Below are 24,363 nucleotides of genomic sequence, written 5' to 3' on the forward strand. Positions count from 1 at the left end.
CGTGGAATGTTAGAAGAAAGATAAATGCGAGGGAGACAGAAGGCAGCCAGTGTGTTTCCTGTGTGGGGAATAAGTGGCGTAGCTTTTTTTTTTTTTATGCTGGGTGAAGTAACCTTTTTCTGTCAACCCACGGGCAAAGATAATTGCTTGAGCTGTCAAAATAAACATCGCTGCGGCAGTTAAAACGAGTCGAGGCAGGCGTGCATCCAGTCGGTCGCTGTGTATATCTACTCGAAAAAATCTCAATTCATAAAAGATTCCTTATAACCTACACGTATTGCTGGATGTTTTCAGCCTGATCCATGCAAGTTCTTTAGCCACGTTTTGAATGAAAACAACTGACGGGCCAGTGTTGTGCCCTCTTTTGCAGACACATAAAGCTTTTATCAATTTGCTGACAGTTTTAATATATTTTTACTCTCGTTAAAACGAAGCAGATATTAATAGTAATTAATATTTAATGATATTTTATTTATTAAGTCATAATACACAAAATTGGAAGGAAAAAATACCTGCATAAGACATCAACAATAGTTCACAAATTCAAGCCAGAAAATATACCAAATCGGACTTTAAAAACTAAGCAAACATTGTCAGCTGATAATAATCAAAATCAAGAGAAATCCAGCAGGTAGTTTTGCCTTAACTGCGCACCACACTAGACACTATATAGCAAAAAGCTAAACGTAAACACGTTGCCACAAAAACCTTTATCTGCACCCTGCCGGCAAAGGGACGTGGAATGGGGGTTGTCAAGCGCTGACAGCGGTCAACAGGAAGTGGTATCTATTTTTAGATATGCGCTGCCTACGGCAGTACAGTACTCGGCAAGAGAAACGCAGTAACACGCTACTCACCACAAAAAACTTATTTTCTGTCCGATTTTCTTCGGATTTTCGGCAATTTTTTCACGGTTCCTCGAAATCGGGTTGTAATAGAGAGGTGGTTGCAATAAATGGGGTCGCAACAAAAAGGTTATATGTATATATATATATATATATATATATATATATATATATATGTATGTATGTATGTATGTATATATATATATGTATGTGTATATATATATATATAAAAATACTGGATTGTAGTAAAAAAATAAACATTTTATTGTAATGTTTGAACAGGTTAAGTGGTTAAACCAAACACCTACACATAAAACAGTTTAAATTATATAAAATTATAAACTAACCATGTGTAATATTAATATTGAGCATTCATAAAAGCAAAACCTGAGTGCCACATTTCATTATTTTATGTACACTAGTAAAAAACTAAATATTTTCAAGAGTGAATCTTAGGCTTCCGTTTTTTAAAGCTTCGCAACAAACGCCTAGCTTCACATCAGACTTGAAGCTTTGCATCACAACCAAAGCTTCATATAAAAAAAAGCCAATTTTCTGGCGAAGTCAAATCGTACATTAAAAATAGCTTCGATTCATTCGCTTAGTCAAAGCTTTGCACAGAGAAAACAGCGTCGATCCCTTACGCACTTCAGTGTCTGGGCTCCAACCCAGAGATGTGCCACTGTAGTGCCAACAGAACTACAGGCTTGTCTCCCAACACCTTTGTGGGAGATCAAAATGGTGCGTCTGCCCACAATATGAGTTTGCTTTGGAGAATGAGAGAATATTTAGACTATTGTTAACAGAGAAAAGAATAAAAGAAAAAACTTAATAATTGTAAGTAAATATATATAATATTTTTATTATAATTTCCTATGTCAAAACAATGTTTTTGAAGTTATCTTGAATGTAGTATGTAATAACTAAGATAAATTAAAGTTAAAAAAAAATTTGTTATGAAATACAGCTCTTTAAAAAAAGTATTAACCAGGGTTTTAATGTATGGGTTTTTGCACCCCTGCATACTTCACTTGCTCTTGTATATATATTATATGAATTCACACATACATACTTGTTCCCTACAGAATAACTTAGAAATATATTATTAAAATTCTTTCATCGAAAACAAATTAATCTCTCTCTTAATATGAACATACTGGTAGGTAGTAATGAGCAGCTTTTATATTTACACTTCATTGGAGTTCAGTACATTATTTTCCTCTTGCCTTGAAAAGTACAAAGGAAATTTACTACACATTAACAAAAATTAAAAACATAAACAAAGGGCATCAAAAGTTACACATAACATTTTCGAAAACAAACTATGTGTATTAATCTTATAAGGTAAAAAAATTACCAAATTATATTTTGGAAAATTTCATATTTACAACAGTACTCAACGTTCAAAGTAATTTGGAACATAATAGGACGAGACAACTTTCTTTACGGTGCAGTCAATTTAACAAACGTACTCTGTACAGTCTACCAACATGACACTAACCGTGGTAAAAAAAAAAACAACGGGTTCTCGGAACCCACTCGAGGCGTGTGTGTCTATGCCTGCGGGCGGGCACTAGCGTCCCCAGCTGCGGCCGGCTAGAGCATGTTGATGCCGATGCCGAACTGCACCCCGGGGCTCAAGGCGTCCCCCTCCCGGGCCGACAGGGGCACGCAGTAGTTCAGCTCCAAGCGCACGGCCGACAGCACTCTCACCGCCAGGCCGACCCCGCACGACATCCGCGCGTCCTTCGTCACCTCGTTGGCGTTGTGCGACAGGTCGTCCGCTGCAAAGCATCCTCCCTCACCGATCCGCTAATCACCACCATCGAACACACTGGAGTTTAACACCGGACAGCTCTGTGCCGTCAGCACAGGCTACGGTTGAAAAATAACCTCGCGGCAACAGGTGCGACTACAAAAATATTTTACAGACAAATTATTAAATTGTATTTAAAAAAAATCAAAAGTACCATATTTTATCGCATAATTGTCGCACGGTTATTTTACGGCGTAAAATTTGGAGAAAAAAAAAAAAAAAAAAGAAATTGCATGACGTTTTTGGTTTCTGCTGTTACATTTCAAGCGCTTTGTGTATATGATAAAAATGACCTTACTAAGAACACAGGACAAAGCAAGGTGCAACAGGAATTGGTTTTAAAGTTGCTGTCAGGCAGTATGGTAGTTTTAATGGGAAAATACAGTAATTAAAAACTTGTTTGATGTGTATCTGAACCATAATATTTATATTTTTTCCATTTAGCCCATAAACTTCATCTCCCACATAAAAAGATGAACTTTAAAGTTGAAATCCATTATTCATTAGGATATTACTGCTTACTTATTTATTAACAGAAAAACGATCATTGCCACTGTGGAGTGAGTATAAAAATGTAGCCAGCGCCAGTTGGCATTATTCATAGTTGGTTACATTGATGTCTGTATCGAGAGCACACTCGTACTCAAATTTTGATATTGATAGTGCACCGATTGCATGCAATGCATGCCCTCTGTCTCATGCCGAATAAACTATATTGGATAGCCCGCACTCTTTCGTGGTAGTGTGTACTATGATGATAGTTATGGGGACATTGCACTATTGAAAAAATTTGTTCTTGATTGTTTGGATTTTTTATAATCTGCATTTTAACTAAACATACTTTCCTTGTAACATGTTTTGTTTTTATAAAAAACTTAACCCCAACAAAAATGCTTTTCTCACATAAAAATTACACCCCTAATATTCAATCTTGATTTTATCACAAAATGTGTGACGATTGTGCAATAAAACAAGATATCGGAGGTTTATTTCCCCCCTTAAATCTCTATAACTATTAAAAAAAAATTCCCAAGAGAAAATAAAGTTATTTCATTGTCGTAATGTTGGTACCGTACGTATTAAAAAAGATATTGTTGATATTGGGCATACCACCTGCCATCTATGGGAATGATGTGACAAGTTTTCACACAAACATTTTGGAGCTGTCTGGAATTAATCGTCAGCATATCAGCTATTGTGTGAAATTTGGGTAGTTTTTCAGGTTATACATCTGGATGGCAATTTGAAAAAACACGTGTAATGGGGGGAAGGAGAAAAAAATTCCCTTAAAATTTTGACAGTTATAAACGTAAAATATAAAATGTGTGCACTAAAGTTGAATATTATGCAGGGTAAGAAATTGCGCTTCTGCCAATAAGAACATTTTTTGAAAATAGTTTAAGATGAGTAAATGACACAGTATTTCTTAAGTGTTTGATTCTGGCCAGCAAACACTAGCAGTAAACAAATTGAATGGAAGACAAGTAATCTTTAGTAGAAAATAGTGAACTATTTAATGAAATTAATTCAGAGTTGTTACACTGTTACTTTGTAATGATATTACAAAAATTAGTGCAAAAATTGGGAAGTATTTGGTGAGCGAGTCGCAACGGGTACTTGGCTCGACCACCACTCCGCATTTATGCATGCGTGCAACACCTCTCCTTAACCACTCTCCGATCTTTTGGAGCTATGGCAGATGGCAAACACTTCATCAAGGTGAAGTGTAAGAGAGCAGGCTAGACCAGGGGCATAGCCAGGGGAGGGGGGGGGGGGGGGGTTAGAAGTTCAAACCCCCCCCCCCCCCCCCCCCCCAGCACCAAATCTTTAATTAATTTATTATTCATCACTCAAACCAATTTCATATTAAAATTAATAAAATTTTTACCATTACAATATTTAAATTTAAGTACTGAAAACTGCTAAAATAGCACTATTTTACACCTTAAAATCCAAACCCCCGGACCCCACGCTTTAATACGGGAAGGAGGGGGGGCATGCCTCTAACACCCCCCATACACAAATCCTGGCTACGCCACTGGGCTAGACTGGGTTTCCAGAGATGGGAACGTCTTTGTTGTGAGTCCTACAGTCACGATCCGAGACCACGGCGCCTGAGATTTAAAGTATGTGGTGGCGGCTTATCCTAACAGAAAAACTTAATAGGTGAAGATAATCTTTTAAAAGAGTGCATTTTCTTTTTCTAGTAATTACATACCTTTCTATTGGTCAGTTAAATTTATCACTGCACTCAATCCATGTTATTCTGCGATATAGCTAATCCCAACATCTTTAATTTCTCGCTAAGAGTTTGATTCCAATTATAAAAGCATTACAATTTAGAGACAATCTGTTCTAATATACCATCTATTGGAATAGGTGAAGGAAAGGATGTTTTCAAGGTCAAGTGTTGGCACGTTTGCAGTTGTCGATAGAAGTCAATGTCCAGATTAGAAGGAATGGCTGAATGGTGTTAAAATGTAATACTTTGTGGCAAATCAAAGTTAGAGAAGCTGACTAGCACTACTACAAAATTTTCTGTGCTTTGACGAATCAATATTATAACATATTAAAAACACATGTTTATTAAATGTAACATGAGCACCTAAATGATTTAGTTGTCAACTGACAAGTGAAATGATATAGACTATGACAATAAGTTTTAATAAATATAAAGACTGTAATTTTTTTAATGGTAATTGAATATAGTATTTTATATTATTTATAAAATATTATTCACACACTAACCAGCGCTGCTGATTTTTATCTTTAAAATTTGTATGGAACAAAAATTGATATTAATTATTTTTATGCAAACCTGTTTTAAACAAAAACTTAAAAACAAAATAATTATTATTATATTTTCTGCATTTGGTGCTTTACTATTTTCCAAAATTCATTTACATTAACATTTCAAATATTTTCTTGGTAAATGCAAAATGATCCCTGATACGTATATCCTGGTTTTTCTTGACATTTGAAATTCCTTAATATTTATTGGTTTCTCAGTTTTTCCTGCCTGTAGCGAACATGCCTATACAAGCAAAGACAAGACATCGCCTTGTTAAAAAAATATCTGAGTGGGCTTTGATTTTGGGTTGAAGCAATTTCATGGCATGGTGTTGACATAAATGGTGGTGAACAGAACAACAGATATAAGATACAAGATACAGTGGCAACACCTGTGAAAGCCAGAGATCTTGAGCATCAACTTAGCTCACCAATAACTCTCTCACACAAATGTATCTAAATAAAATCTGACTTACTGAAATTAAACTGGCCAATGTTGCCTGCCGTGAGGAAGAGATGGGTCCGGCAACGTTCGCCGAGACCGAAGGCCCAAGGTCGGAAAGGCAGCGGCATGAACAAGTGCAACCCGACAGCCCAGTAAGCCTGTAGCACACATACCTATCTTAACATCCTTTACTTACATTGCAGAGAGAGAGAAAATTCATTCAATAAATTACATGCAATAAAACCTCTTCATACAAAACTAAAAAAGGATTGAATTTTCGGGTGTCTGTAATAAAGAAATTTTTATAAAGGAGTGAAACAAAATAAGGGTTTTTAAGGTATCAGATTTTCCACTATTCTTGAATATAGCACATGAAATTTGGAGTGTGACTGTTACAAAATTTGCAGTGCATAATTATATCAACTGAATTCTGTAATAAAATAATTTGTAGAAGTATTCTATCAACATTAGAGACATGACAATCACTAAACTGCTATTGAATTGGTTACCAAGTCAATCAACAAATAATATGACGAGAAAAATATTTTTCTTAAAGAAATGAGTAATAAAAATTTTAAAAAATCGTATTTTTCTTGGTAATCTTCCCATTATTTTATCATTAATTTTCAGTATTTGTGGCCTAGTTTTGCAAAATTCTATTTATTCTATAATTTTTTGTAAATATATAAATAGTTAAATATCTATACATTTTTAATTATTATTGTTTTCTATTAAATACTTTAAATATTGCATGTTTAGTCATAAACATAAATGTTCAAATACTAATAAATTTTGGCTATTTTAAAAACAATACATAATATGATTTGATATTTTCCGCCCTTTGTGATAAGGGAGTTACATGTGAAAGAGAAGAAATAAGATTGTGAAAATGACTTGGTTGGATACAGTCAAGACTTAACTAACAGTTCAATATGAGGTTTTTGTTAAAAAATTAAAATAGGTTCACTACATAAGGGATTTATTGTATTGGAGCCCAATTGTTTTAGTCTACATATGTATGTCCATTTATTCACTAATATTTCACTAATCTCTTCACACTAAATCTTGAATATTGTATACCTATGTACCTCAGTACACAGTCTGTCCAAAAATAATACACCATACACACCTAATTACTAATTAACAATGTCACTGGCAAGGTGTCTACAGCTACACAAATCTGTAAAACTTTTTCTTGACTGTCTACAACAAAAAAAATTTTCAATTTTTCCTGACTTTTTAAAAATAATTTTACTATTTTGTAATCTTCAGAAATAAATAATGAAAATATAGCCTACAAAAGCCCAATATCTTGCCTAGTATTATAAAACAAAAAATTAACAATCAGAACCTCGCATTTGCCATTTCATACTTTCACCACCACCCATTTGCGCGCCGCGTCGCTAATGCTTGCTACTGTCTTCCTCCTTTCCTCCCAGAAGCCTCCCAAGCCAGCGAAACAGCCACCCATCCCCTCAAAATAGCAGCAGAAGTCACCTACACTTAATCGTATGTATTGCTTAACTGAAAGACGAACTCAACTGGTCAACAAAACCCCTTTTTCACTATTTTAACAATGAATTTACAACATTGAACATTTGCACAAGGTACACACAACTGAATACAACAGCTAAAAGTTCACCCTCAAGTTACTATTCATTGACAAAAACTTTGGGGGAAAAAAAAAAAAAAAAAAATGAAAGGATACTAAACTGTGATTGATGCTACCAGCAATAATTCATTACAATTTTTTTAAATACTTTTTCATTCACTTGCTATTATCAGGAAATTGACATCATTCACAGGAATAGGGTGATGTGTGGGTGTTTGTTTCACAGTTTATTAATACTACAAATTAGTAAATGATCTACAAGATAAACAGGATGTCCACAAAAATCTGTAATAACATTTTAATATTTCCCTAATCAAAATTTCCTGAATAATTTTTTTTAAATAATGAAAATTCAAAATCCGCCAGCCCCATATTTGACCAAGTTCTCTCTCTACTTTATTTATTTTAAACAGACCTTACATACACCATTTTTTAGTCTGTATGACTGCACCAACTAAAACTCCCATCTGAAAATAAATGGTTTCAGAGTCTGGGTGATAGCAGACTGGAGTATGACATTTTCCCCTTGAATTACTATCCCTGGGAAATTCCATGACTTCTCCAGAATTTAAAGTATATTCCCTGATGTTGCTGACCACTTTCACTTTTCCAGACTTTCCAGAAAAGTGGACACCCTGATGACAAAATATGAACACGTAAATTAATATTTCCAGTGACTTACATCGGCTCCGACAGCATTCTTGTCCACGTGAGGACCGACTCCTCGGAGCCTGAAGCCGCGCACCGAAGACGGTCCCCCGAGGAAGAATTTGTCGCAAATGCTGACAGTTTTGTCGCTGAATCTGTTCAGGTAGCCAGCCTGGATGCAAGTCTGTACCACCTTATCAACACAAGAGCGTTTGAGAGTTAACTCTAAAAACCCTCAAACACAAGAGCACTGTAATTGTCATGACAATGTTCAGTGGCTAAGGTCAGTGCTACCTGGGGAAAGGAACATAATTGAGTAAGGTGCCAACACTAACCTCTTGAAGATAAAAACCATCAACATGTTAAATACTTGTTGTCAATAACTAAAACTAAAAATAAATAAAACATAACTGAGGAATTTATGAACTATAAACTATTATTTTCTATATACATACATATTGCTGATTGAAATGGAACTGTTGTGATCATCAAGCAAGATAATAACTTGAAATTTGGTCTCTCCTTACCTTACTTTCCTAGTAAATTTTAATCAGCGAAAATATTTAAATTGGTGTCGGGGGGGGGGGGGGGGGGGGGGGGGAATGCATTATTATTGCCACACAAAAAATCAAAAACTTTAAGAAGTAAATCACATCAGGAATAAAATAATTATAGTTACATTTACTGTAAAAAAACCAACAAACAAACAACAAAGAAAAAACTTGAAATCATCTTTATAATAGTCCTGCAAAATAGATTCAAAATAATAACTCACTATTAAATCACTATTAAATAGATTTGTGTTGTACTAGATAATGATGATATCAAAAACCTTTATGAATTTTGAATTATAATTTTGCATATATAAAAAAAAAAGGAAAAGTAATTGCACCAAAAAACATAAATTTTATGATTAAGTTAAATAAAAGCCCGCCAGGATAAAACAAACACTCTATATATCAGTAACATTTTAACTGAAACCAAAACTAATTAGTAATAAGTAGTTTAAAAAAAATTACTTCATGTAATCTTACTCCATCATCTCACCACATCTTCCAATAACTGCGTGTTCATCTCGAAGAACGCTTCGTTTCTGAAGAAACCGATGTTCCCCCCCAGGCCCGCGTACTCCGAGTTCAGCTGGAAGGCGCTCCCTCTGGTAGGGAACACGGGGGCATTCCTGTGGTCCACCGTGAGGATGTGTCTGACGGAGGACTTGAGGCTCGGACCACTCTGCTCGCGGACCGCGAACGCCACGTTCCGACTGAGGCACGACAGGTTGCGGAACGCCCCCTCCCACTGCAGGTTGTGCCTTACCTGTCCGACAAAGCACAATTGCGTTGCAGGTTCCGGTAAGGTTGATTTTACTACTGTTTCTTACGATCAATGCTATTAAGTTGGCAACACTAAAATTTTTCGTAGCTAGACAGCAGTGGTGTTCTTCCCCAGTGACATTTGTAATTTGTTTATTGCTCCTGTGTGCACATGAACCTGTGAGTCTCAGGCATCATCTGCATGTTTTCTGTTGCCAAGTATATACAATTCCTGTAGAAATACTGATAAAGAAAAAATCTACTGTCTATAGTCACCCTGATATTCAAATAATACGAGGTACATAATTTTAGATCACATTATCAACAATAATAACCAATTTGCTTCCCTCTACATTTTTCACATTAGTTTAACTAATCTGCTTCCCTCTACATTTTGTAACTTTGCATTAATGTTTAAATGAGTGTTCAAAACAGTGCCACTTAAAAGTTTTATGGTATGTCTTGGTTGCAACAAAGTGTGAAAACATCAGTGCTGCATGTTAACTCTGTAAAATTGGGCCCTAAAACTAAAAAAAAAAAAAAAAAAACTATTTAGGGCTTAAACTCTGTCTCACAACGGTGTCTTTCGAGCCTAAAATGGTGATTTTTATGTTTGCTCACATTGGCTCATCAAAGATAGAGACTACAGCAATTGTTTAAATTGCCCATGCATAAAAACAAACACTGACACCACACCTAACAGATACATCATGATCATAGGGTACCAAAATTTTCCTTGGAGTCGTAATTTAACACAATAAACGGTTTTCCCCATTGGCTTTAACATACAGCAAACATGTCACAATAAAAGAACCTTGCTTTTAGCGGCCAAAATTTTTCCTGTGCCTTAACCCGCACACAATACGACTTATTTTCTTACTAACCTGTCCTTCATAATTAATTATACATAGTTGAATAGGCCCACAATAGACATGAATGGAAAATTTTTATGCTGTGTTAATCTACCTCAGAGCTCTGAAGATATTATGCTGGCTTATATATATACACTACTATTGTATCGTAACCAAGGTAAAAGTTGCTAGTTAAAATCTATGCAGTTTACAGAACCAGCACTAAGCAAGCCAAAAGCTTAATGAAAGGTATGTGTTTACACTATAGTTTTTCCATTGCACAAATTTACAAAAATCAGGTTAATATGTCTTAAATATTTTTATTGGGCTATACATCTCGTTACAAGCAATGTTATTAGAGATGGTAACATGCAATAATAATATTGGGAAAGAACCATATCAGCATTTTCCTGGAGTGATATAAAGGAAACTGAGGAAATGTGATGTGTAATTAAAGACCAAGAAAAAACAAAACTAAATGGAAATATCTTTTCATGTACAATAAAATTTAAGATAAAACTATTTTGCCATAAAACTAGTGAAGAATTATTATTTTACTTTAATGTTCACATACACAAAAAAATTTTTTTCTGGTAAAATTATGTATTACAATTTGTATTTCATAATTTTCTTCAATGAGCACATGTTTGTGTTGTGCACAGAATGTAAAGGATGTTAAATACTTTTACATAATAGAAATAAGACTCAAGAAACAACTCACGTGAGCAGCAGAGAAAAACGAGAAGTCGAGTAGGCTACCGTAACCTAGCAGGCCATATCCAGATGGCTGCCATTGTTCGTTGTTTCGAAATAAAGATGCAGTGAACCTGGAAATTTAACACCCATCCCGCACAAAGTATTGTAATATGCATAGGCACTGTAATTGTACATCACAACTTGGACATCAACATGCATGTAGTAAAAATCCTTAATAAACCAAAATATGGGGTGTATGTAATATTCTTACCAGTATTTATATATAGGCTATACATTTTTTTTCAGTAGTAAATGAAGGGTGCTTTTTAGGTTTGAAAGTTATCTGAAATTGTAGGTAACTACTAATATATTAGTTATTAAAAGAAGTTAAACTTTAAGTGTATTTTTTATAAAGTTACGGTTTCAAAGAATATAACTTAATGTTTAAGAATTAAATAAATTACCTAAAAACTATAGTAACTACAGCACATGAAAAAAAAAAAATCCTATAAACAAACTATTAAACAAAAATGATCCTACAATTGCTTGAAAAGTTAAACTTTTTTTTTAAAAATGAGGACAGATGTTGATATCTGGTAGCAAAGCCCAGACGGGTAGTCAAATTAGTGATCAAAGTGACAGATCCTCCCTCCTCTTACTCTTAACAACAGTGAATTAAAAAAAAAATCACAAAGATCATACAATATATCAAGTGTAAAGTTATTTACATGAAAAACAAAGGTAACTAACTAACTATTATAAATAAAACCACCAATAAAAAGTTTACTTTGTAAATGCAAATGAACACAGTGCCAATGATGACGTTACAAATGCAAAATTCAAATCAGGGAACCACTGGCCAGGAATATGTTCGCAGTCATGCTCCCGCACGTGTCAGCTGAACGACAGCTCCCCTTCCTTCCTGCCGTGCTCACTCCCGCGACAATAGAACAGCTGCACTTACGTGGGCGACAGGGCTCCGAAGAAGGGCTTCTGGAAGGACACGCTGAAGTTTCCGGTCTTCTCCAGCCCGTACGTGTAGTCGACCGCCGCCGTCTCGCCTCGGCCCAGCATGTTCGGGAACTTGAGGCTGAACTGCACCGGACACTCGTTGCTCCCCACCGACGTGATTATGTTCACCCCGCCGACGATCCGCCGCATCTCTTGCACGGAAAACGTCACCTGCAATGAGGCACGCGGGACTGTGAATGAACAGGGTGAATTACGGTCTAACATCTCATCGATATTGTAATATAATTAGAGGAGTTGAGGGAGGTGGGTATGATAATGGAGCATTGATAGAACGAAAGGGTGGGAGAAATGGGATTACCCAAAAAAATATATAACCATCAGCTCACAACCAGTCGTTCGCCACGTTTTTTAATTGCATAAAATTAGATTTAGTCCCCACTGGGAATCAAGCCCATATTGCCGTGTTGGGAGGCAAATGATGTAATCACTCAACTCATGGGTATAACAGAAAAATATAACACGTTCTATTACAGTTTTGGCTACGACTTCGGGTCTGAATACTTTTATACCCAGAGCCAGACCCTCTGAAAGGGTGCTGAAATGTTATCTTCACCTGTGTGCCTGTGGTTGTTGCACCAATATTGTTTAAACAACAATTTTTTTTTTCCTTTTAAGTTGTTTATGAAAAGAATAATTGTTATTTTAAGCTAACAGAAAATAGGTATGAAAACTGCCAAGGAAATAGGTATCGTGTGGGGCTGGCTTTAAGGCTCGACCTCAAATGCCATGTTTATTTTTTCTTTCTTTTTTTTTTGCTATTACTTTTATGCAAGGGCTATTTATAAAATTTTAACTCGATTCCTCCAATATTGCATTTGTTATTCTGCCACAAATATTTTCAACAGATATTCACTTGGTGTAGTATCATGGGTGTAAAAGGGCGCGCCAGTCTTCGTGACTATCACCACTTGTCATGACTTGACCATGCAATGTAAAACCCTAACAATACAATAACTAAATAATTTGTGTTACTAAAAGAAAATAAATTACGGTTTAAGTAGTGAAGGGTCCAATCCCAATATTCTCGATTTCAAATCTCAAATTTAAGTATCAAAGAGTACCTAAAAAAAAACCCTCAAACCCGAATCTTAATCTCATAAGTTAAAAATTTAAATAATGTACAAGAAATGAAAAATATTAACTATGAAGTTGAAACATTCACACCTTTAAATGTTTCATTTACAAAATAAATTTCCAGAGTCAATACATTTTGTAATTTTATTTATATAGTTACAGGTTAAAAGTACACTATCTGGGAAACCGGTAACTGGAAAGGAATGAAGGGAAAAAAACTGACCTAGTAAACTTCAAAAGTTATCAGTTTTCAATTTTTTATTTACTTTATTTCCTATAATATTTTTCTCAAATCTTTTTCCTCGAATATTGAATCCTTTGAATAATTAGGATTTTATGGGATTTGATTGGCCCATCCATAGTTTCAATGCGTGACTAAAGCTCACAAAGATTATTTTGCAGGCTCTAATGTTTAAGTTTTAGTAAATTACTAGTCTACCAAAATATTACTGTTTCACTTAGTTGGCTCCTCACAATACTATTGGATTCATATGCAACAGGAACGCACCTCATAACCGTGGGGTGAGCTGCCTTCGCCGGAGCTGGTGTCTATGAAAATGCCGATGTTCTTGAAGCATCCGAGACTGCTGAGCTTCTCACGTGTCCTGTGAGCTTTCAAGATGACCTCCTGAAGGTTCCTGGCCTTCATCAGATCTTGCACGGACTGAACGATTATGTCGTCCTTCGTCCTTCCCAGGCCATCGATGCTGACTTTGTCCACACGGGCCTGGTGGGACAATCATAGAAGAAATCTTTCATAAGAAGTGGAGTAGAAAGTGGAAATACTAATAGCTGGCAGTCTTTGCCTAGAATGCTACAAATAAATCATAGCTACATAGTTAAGCCGGAGTCACAATGCCACGACCAATACATCAGAACAAATCTGATTAGGAATCGTACATCATCCCAGCACAACTGAGTTAACAACGCAGGGTCACAATACCACGACAACATTAATACAACTACTTATCTATCTGTAAAATGTGCCAATCCAAATTCATCCATAAAATGCAGTAGATAATGCCCCAAAAACAGTGTAGGCCCTATAGGAATCTTTCATTTCCTGTTGATACCTGAAGTGCATAACAATGTAACATTTAGGAGTAACTTGCACAAAGTGAGAATAAGTTCATTTGAGATACAATGAAGCAAGCTACAGATGTGTAGATAAGAGACAAAATAATTCTGCTGTTAGCTATGCTATAAACTAAAAATTAATGTAATAAAATAGTTGAAGTCACACTACAAATGTTAAGTGTACCCAAAAGCAAAACAAAATTTTATTTTTCAACATTAAGATTTACCAAGTAGGTAAATGTTTTTGAAGTTTAGTTCTGTTGCTTTCTGTTGTGTGGCACGGCATGACAAAATTAGAAATAGAATCTACTTCTTGCTGACCGTTGGGGTGCGTAATTTGTTGTGCTGACGTTACAGTGACCTTGTATTTCACTGGCTACTGATTGTGTCAGGCCTGTCGTGTCATTGTGACTCCAGCTTAAGAGTGAAAAATAGAATCATTACTGCGCATATTAAAGATAAAATGTTTCATAAAAAAAAAATCACACAAGGAACAACATAAACAATACTGATAGCCACTGCCCTTAATTTAATACCCTTTCCTATGTATGGTTATCTAAATACTCTCTTGAAAGTACTTCCAATACTGTAAAACCTGTTGTTGAACCAAGGTTTCATTGCTAATTAAATTAATAAGTTTTTTTTATAAAAGTGCTAAAGTCCTGGAAAAAATCAAGTCATTGTTTAAATTATTAGTTTTTTTTAAATAATTTAGATACTAAGACATTTTGACTGTTCTAATCAAAACAAATAATAAAAGAGTTTACTAGTACAACCAAATAAAAAAAAATTAGTAACTAAGAATGTTTGCAAATGTACCACATGAATTATTAACCCTATTAACTACTGAAGTTACAGCATTTTACTAATCATAAATTAACTTTATGTGATAAACCAGTTATCCTTTAATAGGTATTATTTTAATTATGTTTATTTGTAATATCGATTCATTAATATTAATTTCAGTAATTAAATCAATAAAACAGTTTTGATGTCAAGTGGGGCTTAAAAATTTAAGCATGGGCACATTACCTGAATATCTTCCATATTATAATTTCGGAAAGGTTTTCTTCCACTGAAAGAATCGTTGCTTGATAAACCCTGCAAGAAAAAAAAAACCTTTGAAAAAAAAATACATTATTGTCCTTAAAATCTTCATGTTTATTCCCTTTACATACTATCAGAAAACTGTTGACTACAGTGCTATACACACTCACTCAAAAGGTAAAAGATACAATATATGACATAAGTGATCACAATAATTTGTGATAACTGATCACCAAAGACCTATTAAAAAAAAATTACTTTAAAGCAATATGCAGTTTTGTAACTGTAAGTCACATATAGTTTAGATTATGATGGTTTGTGTCATGAATATAGACCAGTGTGTCAAGATGGCCGGCCTATGTAAACACAGTCAAGTAGTCGCTCGTGTTATTGTATGCATATTGTAGTCAGTTGACGAATAAATTAATTGCAAACAATCTCTCCGAATTGTCAACGTATTCATTTGCTAATGAATACATGGTGCCGAAACCCGGGACTGTGTTATGAAGAGTTAAACGAACATACAACTAACGTTAACAGTTAATAAGAAATCGTCATGGCCACGGAGTCGGGGGTAAGCTTAAAACCACCCAAACCATTAGTAATTACAGAACAAGGTATGGCGAATGCGTGGAAATTATGGAGTCAACAGTTTGAATGGTATTCTGTCGCAACTAACCTCATGAAAAAAAGTCCAGAAGTACAAGTTGCCACCTTCATGACAATAATAGGCCCGGATGCAGCTAATATATATAATACCTTCTCACTCACACAGGCAGAAGAAAGAAATTTAACAGAGATCAAAACAAAATTTGATGCATATTTCTCTCCTAAATCGAACATAACCTACGAACGGTATATCTTCAACAAGATTGTGCAAATGGACAACCAGCCCTTTGACGATTTCCTGACTTCTGTCATAAATCAAGGGAAAAAATTTGACTTCCAGAAATTGACAAATAGCCTTTTGAGGGATAAAATAGTGGTGGGCATCTACAGGGATTCTGTACGTGAACGACTGCTAGCTGAAGAAAAGCTAACCTTTGACCAGGCAGTAAAAATTTGCAGAGCTGCAGAACTAACAAAACAGCAATTACTAACGATGAAGACGGATAATGCACCAGCAGTTGAAGCCATCCGCATGGACAGACATAGAAAAGGAAGGCCTTCATCAAGAGGAACAGAAAGGAATCGGTCACCACCGTTTGAGTGTTCCAGGTGCGGCACTTCCCATCAAAGGAGATCATGTCCGGCGTTTGGGAAGTCTTGCAGAAAATGCGAGAAACCAGGGCACTTTGCACACATGTGCAAGTCCAGGCAAGTTACAACACTCACAAGTGTGAATTCACAAGTAGAACAACAGCAGAACACTGGCCAATTAGAAGACTCGGAGGAAGTGTTTCTAGTGTCATGTTTGGCCAGGTCCGAAGCAGAGTTTGACTGGATGGAAACATTGACCCTACAAAATAAATACAAGGTAAACTTCAAGCTAGACACTGGCGCACAGTGCAATGTCATAACTGATTCCATTGCTCACAAATGTAAGCTGGAAATTGTCCCATCAAAAACCAAGTGCCTCTTGTCCTTTAGTAAAGACGCAGTGGCAGTGCTGGGTGAAGCACACTCAACAGTAGTAACTAGCAGAAAGAGAGTAGCAGAGATCAAGTTTCTGATTGTCGAGAAAGGACACCAATGTGTACTTGGAAGGAAAACATGTGAAAGCTTACAGTTTGTTAAACGCATGGAAATTGTGGACACATGTGATGAATTATTTGATGGTATAGGGCGCTTGAAGGGTTTTGTTTACGATATAGACTTAGTAGACCAACCTAACCTCAAAGTACACCCACCTCGGAAAGTACCCTATCCTATAAGGGACAAGGTCAAAGAAGAGCTTGACAGTATGGTAAACAGCAACATCATCACACCCATTACTGAACCTACCCCGGCGGTCTCGCCCATGGTTGTTGTACGCAAGGAAGGTCAAGTTAGAATATGCATTGATCCCTCTGACATAAACAAAAACCTGAAAAGACGGCATTTCCCACTCCAGACGCTGGAGGAAATTGCAACTCGCTTAAATAAATCCAAATACTTTACACTATTAGATTGTAGAAAAGGATTCTGGCAAATAGAAGTATCAGAAAGGACCTCTAAATACTTGACCTTTGCAACACCCTGGGGCCGATATGCTTGCAAACGCATGCCGTTTGGCCTAGCCTCAGCTCCAGAGGTATTTCAGCAAGTAATGAAATGACTCATCTCTTGCAAGACATTGAAGGTACAGAATGCTCAATGGATGATATCCTGATTCATGCCCCCACAAGGGAAAAACTGGAATCCCTTACAACGACCGTGATAGCCAAACTCAAAGACGCGGGGCTGAAGCTAAATGCCAGTAAATGCTGTTTCAATAAAGAGCAAGTCAAATTCCTGGGTCACATCATAAGCAGCCAAGGACTCTCGCCAGACCCCGAAAAAGTGGAAGCAATCGAGCAAATAAAGAAACCCACAACAGTGCAAGAGTTACAGAGATTTCTTGGCATGGTGAACTACTTGTCCAAGTTCATACCAAAGGTGTCAGAAATATTGACACCCCTGCGACAGCTCTTGGAGAAAAATGTCGCTTGGTACTGGGGACAAGAGCAGGATAAAGCCTTCGAGACACTAAAAATCTGCCTCAAGAATCCCCCAGTATTAACATATTATGATCACCACAAACCAGTTACCTTATCAGTAGATGCAAGCAGCCACTCAGTAGCATCAGTTCTGATGCAAGAAGATCAGCCCATTGCCTATGCATCAAAGGCACTGACAAAGGCTCAGCTAAATTATAGCCAAATGGAAAAGGAAGCCCTGGCCATATTAACAGCCTGTAAAAAATTTCACCAGTATATTTGGGGAAACACAAACCTACTAATTGAGACTGACCATAAACCTCTGGAGGCCATTTTCAAAAAACCACTCCTGGATGCGCCTGCCAGACTGCAAAGGATCCTGTTCGAGGTATTGCCATATCACCCCACAGTAACGTACAAAAGGGGAGCGCAATTGTACATAGCCGATGCATTAAGCAGAGACTGCCACAACATTCCAGAAACAGACAGTCCAACCTCTTTTGAAATCCACGTCTTACTGCCATTGTCAAAGGAGCGCACTATGGAGTTGCTAGAAGCCATTAACAATTGTGACGAACTATTCACCTTACGGTCAACTATACTGAAGGGATGGCCGTCCAAACAGGAACTCCTACCAGAATGCCTGCGTAAATATTGGACTTATCGAGAAGATTTAGCAGTGTACAAGGACATAATTTTCAAAGGGATGCGCACCCTCATTCCAAGTAGCATGAAACCACTGGTGCTGTCACACTTACATCGTCCACATAAGAGCATCCTAGGTACCTTACAGCTCGCACGGGACCATGTGTTCTGGCCAGGAATGACGCAGGACATCACAGAATTTGTCCAAAAGTGTGCTACCTGCAACCGGTCACAACGGGACCCTCCTCAAGAATGCCTCAGTGCAGAACTCATCCCATCTCGTCCGTGGATGTTCGTGGCATCGGATCTATTTCAGATAAAGGGTGACAACTTCCTCGTCATAGCAGATAGTTATTCAGGCTACTTTGATTTTATACAGATACGATCAACTACAAGTGATGCAGTTATCAAAGAACTGAAACGATGGTTTGCTCAACAGGGGATTCCAGACGAACTTAGGACAGATGGAGGCCCACAGTTCACCTCCTTTGAATTTGGAAAATTCCAAAAAGAGTGGAACTTCTCACACCGCATCTCTAGCCCCCATTTTCCCCGCTCAAATGGGTTAGCGGAGCGATACGTCCAAGAGGCAAAAAATTTATTGCGCAAATGCAGCATAGACAAGACAGACACAATGCTTGCCCTCTTGCACCACAGGAATACCCCTCGAGGAAGGCTTGGCTCTCCAGCCCAACGCCTCATGGGCCGCAGGACAAAAACGCTGCTTCCAACCAGTGAGAAGTTGCTGCTACCAGCACTAGTAAAAGGTGTTGCAAATAACCTCAAATTTTTACGACAAGCGGAAACACAAACGTTCAACAAAAACAAATCAAAGCCAACCACTCTTTTACCAGAAGACGAAGTCCTTTACCGGGAAGCACACAGGAATTGGGTTCCTGCAAAAATTGTTCAACCAGTACCAGAGGCACGCTCGTACATCATCGACACACCCACTGGTAGATATAGGAGAAACTCGTGGTTCATCAAACCCTCGGGTCCCTCCTCCGTGACTCTCAGCAACCACGTACATCGGAGAATGCCGCACATTCCAGGGGAAAATAGTAAGGACGAAGAGGAAGTGACACCACATCCAGCGGGCGAAGCAGCACAACCACCCACGTCTGATAGGACACTCTCAAGGAGCACTTCTCCAGACTTCCTGGGGTTCAAGGAAAACCTCCAGCATAGGAACCCTGCCACGAACACCAGTTTCAGCCAAAGGAACACAAGCATGGATACACATATCCCCAAGATGACTCGCAGCGGAAGATACGTGATTCCTCCATCAAAAATGAACCTGTAATGTAAAGTAATACCAGCCTAGTGTACTGTGTATTTAGAAGTAGAATTAGTAATTGTCAGACTGTCAAGATAGCACTGGAATAGACTCGTTGGAAAAGGGAGGATGTCATGAATATAGACCAGTGTGTCAAGATGGCCGGCCTATGTAAACACAGTCAAGTAGTCGCTCGTGTTATTGTATGCATATTGTAGTCAGTTGACGAATAAATTAATTGCAAACAATCTCTCCGAATTGTCAACGTATTCATTTGCTAATGAATACAGTTTGTTGTATGATTCTCAACATCTAGCCACAGTGAAATGAATATCCATGGCTCTGTACTCCTATTCGCTGACCTCGAAGGTTGCTTTGGCCTGATTGGACGAGACTGACAGTGACAGCTGTGGAAACAGCCAATAGTGGTCAGCTGCATTCCTAACCAGCAGTCTTGTCTGGTTGCTCACCTGGCCAGGGGGTACGTACCTATTATATTCCGGACATTTAAAATTCTTACAGAATTAAAAATTAAGTGCAACCGTAGTCTGGCAATGGCTTGCCAAGCCTCGTGCGGTTGCCCTCAACACTGACAGGAGATCACTGCTTGAACTGCTCAATAAATTGAAATCAGATGAGAAAACAACACTTCCGAACTTGCAATTAGTAATTCAGTCTTATCAACTATTTAGATGACAGCTCAGCCGCTTGTACACCTATGTTCTATCGCAAACAAAAAAGGCATACAATCAGAGGGAAAAAGGGGAGGGAGGAAGACCTTTTTTTTTTGGTTGATATTAACAATATCACACTAGATTTTTATATTTTTGTGACAGGCCCCAATCATTTAAAGTATGGTGATCCCCTATTTAGCACACTGCGGAGCCGCAAATGTCCGGTCCGGTCCCAGCAATGATTAAGAGTTCATAACCGGGAAATCCTGGTCCTGAAAATACAGGGAATTCCCGATTCATTTGATATAGTAAAAAACCGGGAATTCAAAATAGATTCCTGGTTCTTTCAGTACTTTTGGGATTCCACATCTACAGCATAAAATTTTGTTTTTATTGTGGGCTACGGTTACTTTCATTTGACACTCTCCTCTGGCAAGAGCGATCTATGCGGACGGGGTGAGAGGAGTGAGTCTGCCGCGCCAAACCAGTGGCACCGCGCTTCTCTGTCCTCAGTTAGTTTTCAGACTGCTGTGTGTAAGTGTGCCTGTGGTTGTTATGCCAATATTGTTTGAATAACAATATTTTTTTTTATTTTATGTTTGTTATGAAATTAATAAATGTTATTTCAAGTTAATAATTTTGTGATTTTGCATAGCTACGTCAAAACAATTATGTGTTAGAAATATTCCCCCCCCCCCCCCCCCCCCAAAGTTAAAGATTTAAAGTGAGGCTGAGAAAAAAAAATGTAAAACAAATATTTATCTTTTTTACTATTGGTCACTAACATTTGTTTAATCATTCAAAACTAAATATTGCTACCTCAATCACCAACTTCTGTACCATTAATTTAAAAAAAAATTCCTAGTATTGGAAGTACTGGGAATTCTCGGTTCATTGAAGACTAGTACCAAAATTCCCGGGGTTTCGAATACCCCAGCAGTGACGGATCCAAGGAGGGGAGAAGGGGGCTTAGGCCGGCCACACAGTGAGATGTAGCTGCATAGTCCAGCATAGTGCAGAAAAATGCACACAACAGGTCTAGGTTGCGAGTCGCACTTACCCGCACAGCACAGGTCTGTGCGTGAACAGGACCGCGTGCCGTGGCCAATGTATGTGCGTGTGCATTAAAAGCAGTGAGATTAAAGTGTTTCAGACGTTTATTTCAGAGTGCCCAGTCGGTCAGAGGAACTTACAGTAGCTGTGACCCCATACATGATCCTCTCTGATGCATCACACCCTGATTACTGAAAAGTGTAAATTCTCCACACCACAATCCAGTTATTAATCTGTGACTACTATTCAGTAATAAAAACAGAATCTGATTTGAAACTAAAATCTAAAAGCAATGCTGCATTCATCATACCTACCACCCCTACACTAAACTGTGAATACTGGGTTTCACTGTGTGTGATCACTCAAGAGGGGCAGGCCTGAACAATGCCGCGTTGAACTTCTCCCTATGCACTATGCAGACAGACACTGTGTCCCAATGTGCTCTGGATCTTACACGGGATAAAATGAAATATTCTGGGGGAAAAGCAACAGTACAAGCGTCCCCTCCCGAGCGAGCTTCAAGACCCGCCACTGGATCCCAAGGAAGCTGCTCTCGGAGGCCGCTGGGCCACACCCCATCAACCCAGCACAGAAGAGCACAACATCAACTGTTCAGGGTAGCAGAGTATGATCTCATAGCTGATCTGATACCACTTTTAATTAGCTAACAAAATGAAGCTGTCTTTTCAGCTGCGAGACTGACGAAACCTATCATGCCCTCAGTTTGATTTGAACTTACAAAATTAAAGCGACAATGTTAATCCAGATTCGTCACTGTAACTGCACGGTTGCTATGCCATAGAAATCTACTTGAGAGTAATAACTTCCATGCAAGATACAGAACGGGAAGTGGCCATTTAATACATCCATCAAAGCAACCACTGGGGTGAAAGTAAACATAACGAAAGTGGCTGTGGTGGTAGCTCTATCTTATCATATTTGACCCAGGCCATATCTTTCATCACAAAGACATTCTTTGATAAATATAGCAAATGCTGGTATCCCTTCAATTAAAAAAAAATGATTGCAGTTAATTATGCAGTTTTGAGTAGCAGTGTGTGTTTAAAAATTGTTAGGCTTGCAAAATTAAAATGGTTGTAAGTTGTAGTTGTCTAGTATGTTTAACTCTACACTAAATTGTAATTTCAAAACTAGTGAAACAATTTTTTTAACAGTACATAACTAAACGAAAGCTATTCGTAATCAAATACAACAAATAGAAAGCTATTTGTAATTTGTTTTGTATTAAAAATTTTAAGTCACCCAGAATGACAAATTTTAAGCAATTTGGCATTGGTAAACATTTACTTCAAGCCCTTCAATATGATCTAAGTAATCACTTTCGAGCAACAGTATCATAAAACCTCTTAAATAAATATTAAAGAATGGTTTGAGCATTTAACTTTATTACACCCTTTCCAAAGATTAAGTTATAGGGTCATCACTTAAAAGCCTCATGGTGTGCACTTAGAGGTTATTGTCATGCATAGCACTTTCTTGCATCATACCCAATTACAGTAACAACTCCAGGTAACTTGCCTACAACCTCAGGTATTTCTTGAAGAAACTAGGTACACACAATGAATAATGCCAAATCTGAACTACACATACTGAGGAAGATGCTATTATGAAAATAATCAGCTCCAATGACAGAATGATAGTAGAAATGATAACCAAAAGTTGAACAATTCATCACCATTTAGAAAAACTGTGAAAGACCTGAAGATGCAGGCTGGATTCAGCATAAACAGGCAAACACCAGAATAGTTACAACTCAGTTAGCGCAAACATCATGTTTAACAGGGCAACAGCTGAATGAAAATACTCAAACTTTTACCCATCACAGTGTGTGAATGTAAAACAGCACAGTTTTAACTATGATGTTGAGAACACACGAATATGGAATCTTAATTTGAATAACATACCAGAAAACCCACAAGAAAACATTTTAGAAGGAAAAGAACATGTCGGTAGGTATTCCAATGCATAACAATACCATGACGATGACATAACCACTACCAAATATGACCAATCTGTAACACAAACAGGTCAACTAGGAAGGATTGGCGAAACTAAGCTCCTAATGGTAACGAAATGGCTAATTCTCTGGTTAATCCTAGTTCAGTTACTACTGATTTTAAAGAAAATAGTAAAAGGATAGGCTTACACTACTCACGCAATAGTTTTCATCAGCACGGAATGCTGTAATTTATGTACAGTTCAGTAGAAAGGTAAAGAATGCCTGCCACCCAGTAAAAATAAATTTATTTATAATTCCCACAACATAACCAGCAAGGCGAACCTGTACGCAGGCATTCAAGCCGAGTCTCTGAAGGCATCTACTATACACTTGAGAGGCATGGAATGAAGCCATACAATAGGTTAATTTTTGATGGAAAGGATGTATAGGATTGAGGGCAAAAACACACGGAGGAAACCACCAATGAACAATATTTCTAGTCATACGCTCAAAATTTAAAGAACAGTACACACACGCCTTTTTATTGTAAGATGAATTTGAGAACTTCATATACGTCGACTTGAGTCGTACTACCTGTGTCGTGTCAATGACCGCTATTTATGGAAGCGATTAGCGTACAAGGGCTTTTATTAGTTAGTAACATACGGACACGGTTGTTTTTCAAATATCCTTGTACATATACAATATGAACTTACATAAAACTGGCCATATCATTTAAGAAGTATATTTTCAATTTATTTCAAATGTTTGAATGATATTACCTCGTTAAAGTGTTCTTTAGCATAAACCACACCCATTTTACCAATTATGAAATACACTCTCAGCCCGGTCTGTTTACGTTTAGCTGTACAATACATAGAAAACAGAGGG

General features: G+C 37.3%; 1 protein-coding gene across 1 annotated transcript; it reads right to left on the reverse strand.

Annotated features, from left to right (window-relative positions):
* Window positions 1-1,677: 1,677 nt before the first annotated feature.
* LOC134534144 (sorting and assembly machinery component 50 homolog) lies at window positions 1,678-24,363 on the reverse strand. Its single transcript, XM_063372263.1, has 9 exons — window positions 24,255-24,363; window positions 15,232-15,300; window positions 13,631-13,849; window positions 11,981-12,198; window positions 11,042-11,147; window positions 9,204-9,473; window positions 8,191-8,349; window positions 5,928-6,054; window positions 1,678-2,629 (listed from the first exon to the last, which is right to left on the reverse strand). The coding sequence occupies exons 1-9, from the start codon at window positions 24,348-24,350 to the stop codon at window positions 2,442-2,444; spliced, it is 1,452 nt and encodes a 483-aa protein (XP_063228333.1). The 5' UTR covers window positions 24,351-24,363; the 3' UTR covers window positions 1,678-2,441.

This window comes from Bacillus rossius, chromosome 1 (genome assembly GCF_032445375.1).
Source record: "Bacillus rossius redtenbacheri isolate Brsri chromosome 1, Brsri_v3, whole genome shotgun sequence".
Classification (NCBI taxonomy): Eukaryota; Metazoa; Arthropoda; class Insecta; order Phasmatodea; family Bacillidae; genus Bacillus; species Bacillus rossius.

Excerpts from the sequence above, each read along its gene's own strand:
- LOC134534144 (XM_063372263.1), bottom strand. The coding sequence starts at position 24,350 with ATGTATTGTACAGCTAAACGTAAACAGACCGGGCTGAGAGTGTATTTC. Across the intron at positions 12,199-13,630 it reads GCTCACCCCACGGTTATGAG|GTGACGTTTTCCGTGCAAGA; the intron begins GTGCGTTCCTGT and ends GCCTCATTGCAG. Across the intron at positions 9,474-11,041 it reads CGTTTTTCTCTGCTGCTCAC|GTAAGGCACAACCTGCAGTG; the intron begins GTGAGTTGTTTC and ends TTTGTCGGACAG.